Below are 11,751 nucleotides of genomic sequence, written 5' to 3'. Positions count from 1 at the left end.
GTGACTCTTCCAGAGTGGCGGGGAAAAAATGGCTGCACAAGCTTCAGAGTAAGTGTATTAACGTGTCGGCATGTGTCCTCGGAGGGCAGGGAGGGTGTGAGAGGGGCTGTTGGAACATGAAGCCCCAGAGTTGCTTTCAGCTCCTGAAAGCTGGTGCAGGAGCGGCAGCTCCAGGAGGTTTTGGCACTGTTTAAAACAAGGCACAGCAGGATGGTGGTGTCTTGAGAGAAGTGGTTTATTGGTGTTACCCCCACAGCAGCTCCCAAACACTCCAGCATCACGACTGCTGCTGTTAACAGAGCCCCTACCCCAAATGTTCCCAAGCCCTTTCTGTGTTGGTCTTGGGCTGTTTCAGGAGCGTGAGGGGCACTCGGGGCCAGGAGGCTGATGGTGCTGCCAGCCCCCCTCCCCCGGGGGAGAGGAGCGGGCCTTGCTGCTGGGCAAGGGGCCCCTTAGCAGGCAGGGGGTAGGTTGGGCAGTTCCCGCTGGCGTTTCGGGGCTGATGCAGTGCCGGCCGTGCCCCGCGGCAGGAAGGAGGCTGCCCTGTGCTCCCCGGGTCTCTCTGGGGCGGCCCCGAGGAGCAGCCACGGTGGGTATTTGAGCTTCCTCCAGTGTGCACTAAATAGGGGATGATTAAAATGTAAAAAGCTGGGATTTGCCAGGCTGTCCCTCAGCTGGGCGCAGGGGAGAGCTGCCGGCTCCCTGGGCGCACCTTCTTCCCCCCACTCCTGGGAAAGGGCAGGACAGCAGCTGCCCCCGGGTCACGTTCTGCCCCGGCTCCCCCTGAGCCCGAGCGCCTGGAGTCTGGGACAGAAAAAGGGGGAAAAAGCTGCTGTTGGTCCTGCGCCAGATGATCTCCAGGAGGAAGGCAGAAGTCTTCTTCGCTATTCCTTGTGGAGGCACCACACCAGTGTCTGGCCCACGCCTGTCATGCTCACCACCCGGTAGCCGCAGCTCTCCAGCTTGTTCAAGACAACCCGCGGTGCGTCGTTCACGTAGTACTCCCAGCTGCAAGCAGGAGAGAGGAGGAGAAAGAAAATCAGGTGGAGAAGGAAGAGACAAGAATTTCCTTGTGGAAGTGACTCTGCCTCACCGCTAAACCACCGCGAGACACTGCACCGACCACATCTGGCACGTTGCCTGTGGCGCAAGGTCTTGGTTAACCAGACGGGGAAGGTCAAAGCCCACAGCTATCAGACCAAGGAGAAAACGTCCAAAACACAAGGGTCGGGTTAAATTGAAATGTGGGTCAGGGACTGGTAGTCCAACGCCACATGCTGCTCGGCTACCGGGGCTGAAGCTGTGGCAGGGAGGGGTCACAAGCGTTGGCTGGGAGTCTGGGGAAAAGGAGGATCATCTCTGCGAAGCAGGGAAGAATGATTCAGGTCTTTCTAAGGAATGAAAAGCCAGTGTTGGGCCTATGTCAGAGCCTGTCTAAACTGGGCGGTTTTGAGAGCCTGTGCTTGAAATTTGGGGATTGGAAAAAACCGCTGCCTTCAGCAAGGTATTAAGCTTTTGAAAAACCAGAAGCCGTCAGCCCTCAGCAGAGCTGCCAGGTGAGGCGGAGCCCCAGCTCCTCACTGCCCATGTCTAGAACTGACACCCGGGATCTCTGTCCAGCTTTGACTCCTCTGAGGCTTCTGCCGGCTCCGCAGCCGGAGAGACACCAACCTCCCCTCCGCCACGGCCATGGGGCTGCTCCTCCGCGGAGGATCCGAGGGCCGGAGGCTGCCCCGCCGCAGAGACAGAGCAGCTGGCGGCTGCAGAGCGAGAGCGGCACAGCACAGACCCAACATGGGCCGAACGAGGTGGGGAAGCAGCAGAGCGGAGATGGCGCGTGTAACCTTCAGCGCTGATTTGGCAGCCTTTCAGTTCCTTTCACAGAGCCTTTGGAGGCAGAATGCAAGCAGATGGGATGAGCTTCATAATAATTTAGCTCTTAGATGACTCACTGGGCCAGATAAGCTGATAATGATGGGCTACGGGATCATTGTGATCTTGTTTGGGCACCTTAACAAAGACTCTCCTGATTTTCATACTAATAACAATAAAAGACGACCCAAAAGCAGTTCCAAAGTTGCTCTTGCTAAGATTGCGAAACGTTAATGGAGTGGTGAGTGCTTTTAAAGCATGAAATAACATCAGGATGTGAGAGCTTTTTTTTAGTTTCTCAAGACAGACTATACTTTGCTATAATTATAGATGTGGTGTAAAGATGATATGTATTATTATAAGTGTCTTTGAACTTCTCTAAGAGGCTTGCCACATACCCTTCAGATTCACATGTTGGAGTCGGTAAATATTATTCCCATTATGCAGAGGCAGGAGCTGAGGCAGGGATTGTTTGTTATTTCCAAGAACCTAAAAAACCGAGGGGCTGAGTGAACAGCAGAAGGAAAGCTGAGTTGCCCAGGGCTTTAAACACAACCGTGTCTAGAGTGGAACCAAAGCTCGCACGCTGCCTATCGACTGTGCCGCTGCCTCTGTGCGCGGCCGAGCTGGCGTGGGATGGAGCAGCTGGGAACACCAGCAGAGCCTTTCCTCCCAGCTGGCTGCTGGCAGGGAGCAGAGAGGTCCCTGGGAGCACGGAGCCAGCGCAGGAGCCTCCTCCTCCCGCAGCTGTTTTTGGGGAGGGAGCAGGCAGCCTCCTGGTGACATCTGCCCAGCTGTCCTTTCGGCTGCCCCAGGGATGGGGTTTGGCCATGCCCTGGGGAACAGCTAAATTAAAGTATTAGCAGGTGCCTCAGACCGCAACTCCCCAAATTGGACAGAGGCATCAGTTTTCATTTGAGACCAAACCGTGCCGATAGCCTTGATAATTACAGGAGGTGGCAGGGAGGGGGCCCGCAGCCACCCACGCATGCGTGTCCACCCGCGGGGACCCAGAACCCCCTTTTCTGCAGCAGCCAAGGGTCAGGCCCTGCGCTGGCTTTCAGGAACACGCAGGCTGGGGCAGAGCCCGGCTCCCCCCTCGCTAAAGCCCAGATGCCCCCCCAGGTTCTGCCGCTGCGCATCCGAGCGGGGAGCAACAGCACGCACCTGTGATGTGCCATTGGCAGGAGCTAGTGCAGAGCTGCACAACTGGATCAGTGCTTGCCCTTATTAGAGGCAATTAAGTACTTCAGCTGTAGATTACAGTGCCCCAGCAGGTCCCTGCTGCTCAGACCTTTTCTCTCAGGCTCCCTCTAAGGTCATGTTTAAGGTTTTGGGGCTGACAGTGCTACAGGAGGGGTGAGATTTGCAGCATGCTGTAGCTGGTCTTACTGCTAGCGAAGCACTGCAGTCAGGTGGATGGAAAATCCCGCTCGGTCGTGGGGCAAACACAGGAGCTCTCATGCCTGGTTGGGGTTTTTGGCAGAGGCGGCCGGGGCTCACCCCGCTGCCGTGCCGCCTGGGGCGTCAGCAGCCACATTCCAGCTGGGTTGTTTTCTCCATCCCCTGTTGCTCAAGTGCAAACGGGGAAGACGTGCCGTGGGGACGCAGCGGGGTTACCCTGGGTGTAACATAAACCGTACTGAGAAGCAGGTGGGGCAAGAGGGAGCTCAAAAAGCTCCAGGCCACAGGGAGGGAGGAAAGGTGGTGAATCCATCAGGGAGATCCCCCAGAAAGCTCAGATCCCTTCTCCCAGACAAGCAAAATGTGGCACTCTGGTTCCTCGTAATGCTGCATCTCCTCCCTAGCTGCTGGGGCAGACGTCACAGAGGCATTTTATCTGTCCTTGCCTTTCTTTTCCACCTGAACCCCAGGGATCCTTGTCCCCCTCTCTCCAGAGCCAGCCAGCTTCTTCCTTCTTGAAGCCTCTTTTTCTCCGCACTCGGGTCTCCCTTCTCCCATTGCATAACTCCTGGGCTGGGCTCGGCAGGCAGCGGCATGAAGCCAAGGCTGCTGCCAACCTTGTGGCCACCCACGGCGCTGGGAATAGCAGCGCTGAGACGGCTCGGCCCAGCAAACCCACCCGCAGCCGCTCGCAGCGGCAGGAGGGCTCTGGGATCAGCCTTCCTGCGGGCACGGGGAGCTGGCGTGGCCCCAGTTTGCACTTGGAAGGGTTTCTCTAAGGGGGGGCCTTTGGTATTTTTTTTTTTTCTCTCTCTTTCAAATCTCCCACCCCGTTTAGGTTTTTAACGCTGCAGGAGATGAGGACCCAGACCTCGGCGTTTGCCAGGCTGGTGCCGAGCAGGTGGGTTTTCCCAGCTCCGCCGATGGAAGTTTGAGAACATACTGGGACCGAGAGGCCCCGTCTGTTTAACGCCTGGTTCTCCTCCTACTCCTCCTCTGCACCACGGTGCGAGTGGGCAAGCTTCAGCACAAATCTAACCACTCCTCTCTGTTGCTTTAATTTGCATTTGGGGTTTTGTTTTGCTTTGTGGGTTTGTTTTTTTTTACCCCAGAGAAAAACAAGAAGTGAGATATCAAGTGGGGAAAAAAGAAAAAAAAAAGTGGGCCAAGATGTAAAGAACATGCTGGTAACATCTCCCACTTTGATGAAGGCTGGTGTCAAACTCGACGTGGGCAGAGAGAGAGACGGGAACACAGAGAAGCATCAAACACATACGGCTTGGGAACACAGAGGCTAATGGGTTGGAGTCGGGGGGGACATGATGGGAAGCAGGTCCAACCTTGGGGCTCAGCAGCCCAAGGAAAAGCTTCCGGAGCCATCGTGAGGGGCTGGCTCGGGAGCTCGGTAACGGGGAGGAACGTCAAGCTGCACCTGTGAGCACAACGGGCCGGGCCAGGCTGCGGATGAGCGCGTGGGGCACCAGAACGGGCCCAGCAGAGCAAGGCTGCGATGGGCACTGCCGCTTCTGAGCATTGCGGGGCTGGAAATGAGGATGAGGCAGAGGAGGGTTGTCTTTCAGGAAGGAGGGTGGGATGAAGACAGGTGAAGTTATGCAGAAAAATTGAGCCGCTCACTGTGCCTGTTTTATTTCAGCCAAAGGCTGTGTCAGGTAACAGCCCGCAGCATCCCCAGTGTGTGAGGGGTAAGGAGAGGGGGGAGGTGGGTCAGGGGCTGAAATGGGGTCAGAGCAAGGAAAAAGAACTCGAGGAAGTAGCAGGTAGCGTTTCCTTTGGTGAGCACCAACAGGCCGGGGCAAGGTGATGTGTGTGGCCTCTCAGCATCACACTGGTCCCGGGATTAAATGTGCAGCTGGAAGGTGCCATGGGAAATACAAGGAGTGAAAATGTTCCAAATTCTATTGGGAAAATAAGGAGAGGGGAGAGCCTGAAATGTCGCAGAGGAGGACTTACAAGTGGTTCCCCAGCATGTTCCTCTTCGTGGCCCCCAGGAAGCTCATCAGGCTGGGATCCGAGTGCTCGTCGCCCACCATGGTGGGACCGACCTCCTGTGGGGAAAGGCAGCGGAGCAGGTGAGTGATGCGCGGCAGCGCGGCCACCCCACCCCTGCTCCCCAGCACAGCTCCAGTAAGAGCTTTACTGGGAAGGGAATTCCTGTGAGCCACCTGGAGAGGGCCTTGGTGGCTTTGCTGCTGGAGGGCCACCTTCTGACTGAGCGCGCGGTGGCTCTGGTCCTCCAGGATCCACCACCAGGAAGCCTGTCGTACAGCAACGAGGCGCCTCATTGTGCAAACCCAGCAAATCTGCGTTTTTCCCATGAAATGAGCATCCCCAGGCCAGTTCGGGACTGTTTGCCTGGGAGAAGGCAGCTTTGGGAATGGCTCTACTAACGGGAGGGTGAAGGATCGGGGTGAGAAGGTGCCACAGAGGGACTGGGGCAGCTGAGCCCCTGCGTGATGATGGGGGCAGTCACGCTCCCTTGGAAGCGACGGGAGACCGGAGGAGCTGGGGGGAGGCAGAGCTGTGAGTCACCTCACCCCCAGAGCCATCGGTGGGCTGCCCACACGTCATGGGGAGGGGCCAGCGACATTTCTGTACAGTGCTCCAGAAGTGTTACTTTATGAGATATTCCTGGGCTGGAGGTTTTCCAGAAGGAAGTCGAAGGGCACAGGAAATAATGGCAGCGCTGATGTGAGCTCCGCAATGACCGTCTGCTCCCAACCCACCCCGGCACAGCCGGGGAGCAGCCGGGGAGGGCAGAGACAGGGGAGGGCAGAGACCAGGGAGGGCAGTGAGCGTCCACCCTGCAACGCAGCGGCTGGAAGAGCCAGAAATCAGAGCCTGGCACCTTGCCCACAGCTACGGGGGCTGGTGAGTGCGAGAGACATTGCCCACCCCTCCATCGTGGGACCCACAGCCCAGCCCTCCCTGCTCAGTGCTGATCAGGCTCCAAAACCTACCCCTGCACCTTCCAGGCTCCCCCTGCCAAGAGCAGGGTTTGACTGATTTTAGTAGGTGGAGCAATCGCTCTGTTTTAAAACTACTTATAAAAAGTTTGCAGGTGAAAACCGGTCTTCTGAGGGACGTCCCCCATCCACTGGCAAACCTGTATCAAACCATTATCAACACTTTATAATATGCGAAGGGCTGCTCAGCCCTAAATAACCTCAGCAATATTTTGTCATCCAGCCCCTTTTTTGACCCCTCTCTTCTCTACCACCCCTTGGAGAAAGCAAAGCCCAGGGCCCTGCCGAGGGTCCCAGAGGCTGCACGCGGAGGGTTGGGGGCTGCACGCGGAGGGTTGGGGGCTGTGCGCTCCCTGTGACACCACAGTGTGAACCCCTCGGTCCTGGGCAGCGGGACGGGGACGCTGCGCTTTGACCCGCGGTGAGTTTAGCGGCGAAGCAGCTGGACGGTCTGACGGCCGGGAAAGTCGAGAATTTCCACGTGGCTGGGAGAGCTGAGAGAGCTCGTTTGGGGAAAGCGGAGGGGTGAGGGCTGAACGCAGCGGAGAGGGTAAATCCCTCCCTGGCAGCATCCACCTCCAAACCGGCGCTGACAAGTGGCGTGCACCTCGGGAGCCTCGAGCAGATCCCACCTAGAAGCGCTGCGGCTCCCGTGAGCTGTGCAGGCGCACTCAGCTGCCCGGGGGGCTGGAAAAGACAAACTGCAGCAGAGGCAGAGCCTCCTCCGCCCACCGCTCCCGTGCAGCCCTCCCGCCGCACCCATCATTGCGAACCCCACGGGGACACGACTCGTCCCTGCCCTGGCCACGGCCAAGCAGCAAAGTCAGTCACCCCCGCTAGGCCGGACAGGCTGTTTCCAGCCACAGCTCGGTGCCAAGGTTCAGGCTGGAAATGTTTGCTTTGTCCTGCTGAAGAGCAGAGTTCCCAAAGTCTCCAGGCGGGGGGAAATGTGCTAAACTGTGATAATCCAGCCTGCCCCGCTGCCTGCCTGCCCCTCAAGTGCTCTGAACCCCCAACCACGTGGCACCTTCTGTATCTCGGTCCATCATGATGCTGAATATCGCTGCCAGCAGAAGCCTCGGTGCCGCAGCATCCCCCCGCGCCCTCGGTCCCAACTCCCTGCTCGCTCGGTTTGAGACGTCTGCGCCCAACGGGGCATCTTCAGCGACCACCGCAGCCTCTTCCACCAAACGCCACCAACGTGCTGATTTGCTTTTTTTCCCCGCCACCCCCTTCCTATCGCAAACCCGCGTCACCGTATTTTGGCTTTCAGACCTATAGTTCCCCTTTGGGCTAGGAAAAGGGAAAAACCCCAAACTCAGGGCTATCTGCTCTTGCAGCAGGATGGGAGGTTGGCCGCAGCCGCCCCGTGGGCTGCCGATGCCACGGTCATTAGGAAATAACGTTTCCTTTATGTTTTTATAGGAGACTAATGGGCCTCGGCCCCGGATCCCGGAGCTGCTGTGCTGCCAGTGCTGCCCTTCCCTTCCCTGACGGCTGCGTTTGCCACCGGGAAATGGCTCTTTGGGGGCGAGGGAAAACCCCAAGCGGGGACACGTGGCCCCACATTAGTTTCTTTGACGTTCACGGGATCCTACAACAAGTTGCCCGAGTTACGTGATGGGCTGTTGAGGAGGAAGGGGGGGGGGGGCGGGGGGGTTAGGGGGACATGAGCTGGGGTACTGGTGCCCTAGAGCTCCCGACACCCCACGGGGTGATGGCCGTGGCCGTGGCCGTGGCCGACGTCTTGCCCCAGCAGCTGCGGCCGTGCCGGTGGTCCCCCAAATCTGCGGGGCATCACCACCCACCCCCCGCAAGCCCGGGACAGCACAAGGGCGGCCGGAGGCTGCGGTGCCCGCTGCAACCGGGGGGTGCTGAGCGTGTCCCGCCGCTCCCGGCGGTGCCCCCCGCCCCTGTGTCCCCCCCTCCCTATCCCCGGCAGCCTCCCCCCACGGGGGGCAGCGGCGGGGCGAACTCACCATGCGGATCTGGGTGCTGATGAGGAGGTACGGCATCCTTCCTCCCGCCCGCTGCCGCGCCGGGACCGCCGCCGCTCCGGGGGGGGGCCGTGCCCGGGGGCGGCCCCGAGCGTCCCGCCCCGCCGCGACACCGCCCCCGGGAAGCGGAGGAGGAGGAGGGGGCCGGATCGGGGCTCGGGTGAACCCCCAGAGGGTTCAAGGCACTTGGTGGGGGGGGGTTAGCGCCGGCCCCGCTGCGACCGGGGGGCGGCGGCGGCCCCGGAGGGCACGGGGGGTCGGGGGGCGGCACGGGGTGGGGCGGCTCGGCCTTCCCGGCCCTGGGGAGCGGGCAGGAGGCGGGGGGCAGGGAGGAGAGGGACAAGGGGATGGAGCACAGGGAGACAAAGGACTGGGGGTGATGGACAGGGGATGATGGACCAGGAGGTGATGGACAGGGATGATGGACAGGGAGACAGAGGACAGGGGATGATGGACAGGGAATGATGGACCAGGAGATGATGGACAGGAGATGATGGACAAGGGATGATGGACAGGGAATGATGGACCAGGAGACAGTGAACAGGGGAATGATGGATGGGGAGATGAAGGAGCGGGAAATGAACCCCATGGAAATGAGGAGTGGGAGATGATGGACCATGCAGGTGGGGAGCATCCTGCATCCCAGGTACTGCCCTGCGGTCCCTTCTAAACAACCCCCCAAAGCAGGGTGTTTGGCATAACCAGCATATTGGGAGAAAAGTCCCTTTTTCTACAAGCTGTTGATGGGGGTTTAAATGCCTTCAAAATTTGAGGAGAAGCTCATTTCCTGAGGCCAAGACAAGCATAGGTGCTGATGGAGTAACCCCCCCTCAACACCCACTCTAGCAGTTTGAAAACTATATATAAAGCAAATAATATTTCCATAAATAGCAAGTCATAGTTCCCTAGCCTCAAAACTTGAACAGAAACCTCTCCATGCAGCTTGCCAGAAACTATTAACAAGCTGTAATCAATTCCCAGTTTTGTTAATAATCTCCAGAAATAAATGAGTGCAGGAGAAAGCAGGAGGAGGAGGGTCCTGGGTGGAAGAGCCCGGGCTGCGCCATGCCGCATCCTTCCTGCGTGACCTGGGGCTGGTTCCTCTGCGCTGCCCTGAGTTAATCAGTAACTCCAACAGGGAGCAAGGGAGAAAATCAACATTTCTGCTCGCTGGGCTGAAGGAAACACCGCGACAAAGCCAAACCTACCTAACCATTATCATTAACATCATTATTAACATGCTTGTTATTATTAACACGTGTGTGGGGTTTGGCATGATGAAAGAAAATAACCAAGAGAGGTTGATGGTATCATCTTCCTAAAACATGCCCCAAATATCCCAATATATTGATGCTGAGCTGTATGTGGGATATCTCACTCCATGGGTTAAACATTGGCTCATTTACATCTTTCCACCCTAAGGAGGCTCTTCCCAAACTCCCCGCTGCCAGAACAGGCTGAATGTTTACTCGTGACTTTTATTTTCCAGTACAAACCTGTGTTTGATTTTTAGTGGGACAAAGGAACACAGCACTGCCTCTGTTGCCCAATTAATGAAAGGGAAGCGCTGCCTCCTGCGCATTTCACCTGCGTCGTGTTTGATTTCGACAGGAGTCCCAAAATCCACAACCCCTTTGGAATTTGACCAGGTGGTCTCTGCTGCAAGTGTGGTCCCGCGGTTACTGTCCAGCTGGCTGCAGAAAATAAGATAGATATGAAATCCAGACCCTTCAGTCTATCCACAAATTAAAGAAAAAATGGCCCGGGTTCTCTCCGCCTGGCAGCCTGCCCAGCGCTCGCTCTCGCTAGTCCGTCTGGCTCATACGCCGCTCCTTCTTGGAGGGGAAAAAAAAATAAGAGAGGAAAATGAAAACAGAGCCTGCACACAATATTTCAGTATTGAATTTCCTGATAAGATACCGAAATCCAGGGGCCAACCCGAGCGCTGAGCCCTGCAGTGGCGTGAGAGCGAGCTATAAAATTCAGTGCACTATATCTCAGCGGTACCATTCATCATCCGAGAGCAACTTATTACCCTTTGGCACCGGCTCCGACCAGTCTGCTTCCAGCCCTCGTCGACCACGGACAGAAACAGGGGCCAGTGGGAGCTGCCGGCTTGGAGTCTCCCAGTAATTCGGATAAAAGAAAGCAAAAGGCTGTTTGGCTCTGCCAGAAATCATCACCCTGTCACTCACGCTCACGAGCAGCAAGTGGCATATGAAAAGTTTTAATTTTCCTCTTCTGACAGCAGCGGCCTTTTCTAATTATCACCCTCTACTTTCTGCAGCACCCAATTAAGTTTCCTGCCCAGAATATTACTAATTGGGTGGAGAGCAGCCCCTTAGGATGAGCATCCCCTGAACCTGAGGTGCAGGTTTGCTTCTTGAAGGCAAATCGCTCTGTGGAAGACGAGCAAAGTGCTGATGGCTGTGTCTGGTTGCAGGGACAGATCCCCAGAAGGTTGGATTATAAAGCTGAATAAATGGTGGTGTTTGTTATCTGCAGCTGCTGCTGAGAAGCTCTGTGCTTGGGACACAGCAATAAGAGAATATGCTTAATCCATCTTTTTAGTTAGTAATGAATCCACTGCAGAGAGTGTTAAAGGAATCGCTAGTTTTCCTTTGGCTGTTCCAGAAAAAGACATTTCTAGTTTCAATAATCCCAGTTTCAGGAATTTCTTACAAACCACAGGTTTGGGGGATCACACCAGAAATGTAACTGCCCCACACAGTCACTGTGTTTACTGTAGAACAGAGAAATTCAAACCCAAAAGGCTGGTTATTTGGCCATTCCTATCTTCTTCGCCTTACACAGAGACTGTTTCCACGCAAAATACTGCGATCTCGACCCAAGAACTGGCAGTTCTTTACATCCCCTGTACCATGACAAGTCCTGTGCCTGGTTCTCTCACTAAAATAACCTTTTTCCATCCCTGCTACATCACTCAGCAGCTTCAGGCTTTCCTGAATGCTGTTTTTTGGTGTGTTTGTCAAACCTCCGGCAGCATCCCTGGGGACATGTTTCCATCCCAGCCAAGCCACCTGCGGGCACCTCTGCTCGGGGGATGAGCAGCCCTCGCCGCGTTACAAGGGTGGATATTCCAAGGGTATCACACTAAATGACAACTCCAGGTGTATAGAAGTGGTTGCCTTCCCTCCCAGTAGTGTCCCCGACTAGTCAAGATGTTGCTGACCCGCAGCATTGGGCCTTTGTGACCTGTTGGCCTTGATCCTGCTCCATGATGAAGTCGTGGGCTTGTTTTTATTGGAAGCAGTGATTTTCAGACCACATTCTGACGCTACATGGGAGAAATAAAAGACTTTCCCCCATAAAGCTGAAGATAAAAAAACACTGCAGCTCCCTTTTGGTTCTTGAGGAGCTTTGGTTCGTGCATCAGACGTGAGGCCACACATCACTGGCCTCAGCACCTCGTCCCGCACGTCTGCTGCAGCAGCAAAGAGGCCCAAAGTGTCTGTGTAAAACCGAGTCACAAG

The 11,751-nt window shown here is 56.4% G+C and overlaps 1 protein-coding gene across 1 annotated transcript; it reads right to left on the bottom strand.

Annotated features, from left to right (window-relative positions):
• Positions 1-217: 217 nt before the first annotated feature.
• Positions 218-8,342, bottom strand: GCHFR (GTP cyclohydrolase I feedback regulator). Its single transcript, XM_074842384.1, has 3 exons — positions 8,240-8,342; positions 5,248-5,342; positions 218-1,008 (listed from the first exon to the last, which is right to left on the bottom strand). Exons 1-3 carry the CDS (start codon positions 8,273-8,275, stop codon positions 885-887), a joined length of 255 nt encoding a protein of 84 aa, XP_074698485.1. The 5' UTR covers positions 8,276-8,342; the 3' UTR covers positions 218-884.
• Positions 8,343-11,751: the final 3,409 nt, after the last annotated feature.

This window comes from Strix aluco, chromosome 16 (assembly GCF_031877795.1).
Source record: "Strix aluco isolate bStrAlu1 chromosome 16, bStrAlu1.hap1, whole genome shotgun sequence".
Classification (NCBI taxonomy): domain Eukaryota; kingdom Metazoa; phylum Chordata; class Aves; order Strigiformes; family Strigidae; genus Strix; species Strix aluco.
The sequence above is the reverse complement of the archived record's forward strand: the minus strand, read 5'-3'. Positions and strand labels throughout refer to the sequence as shown.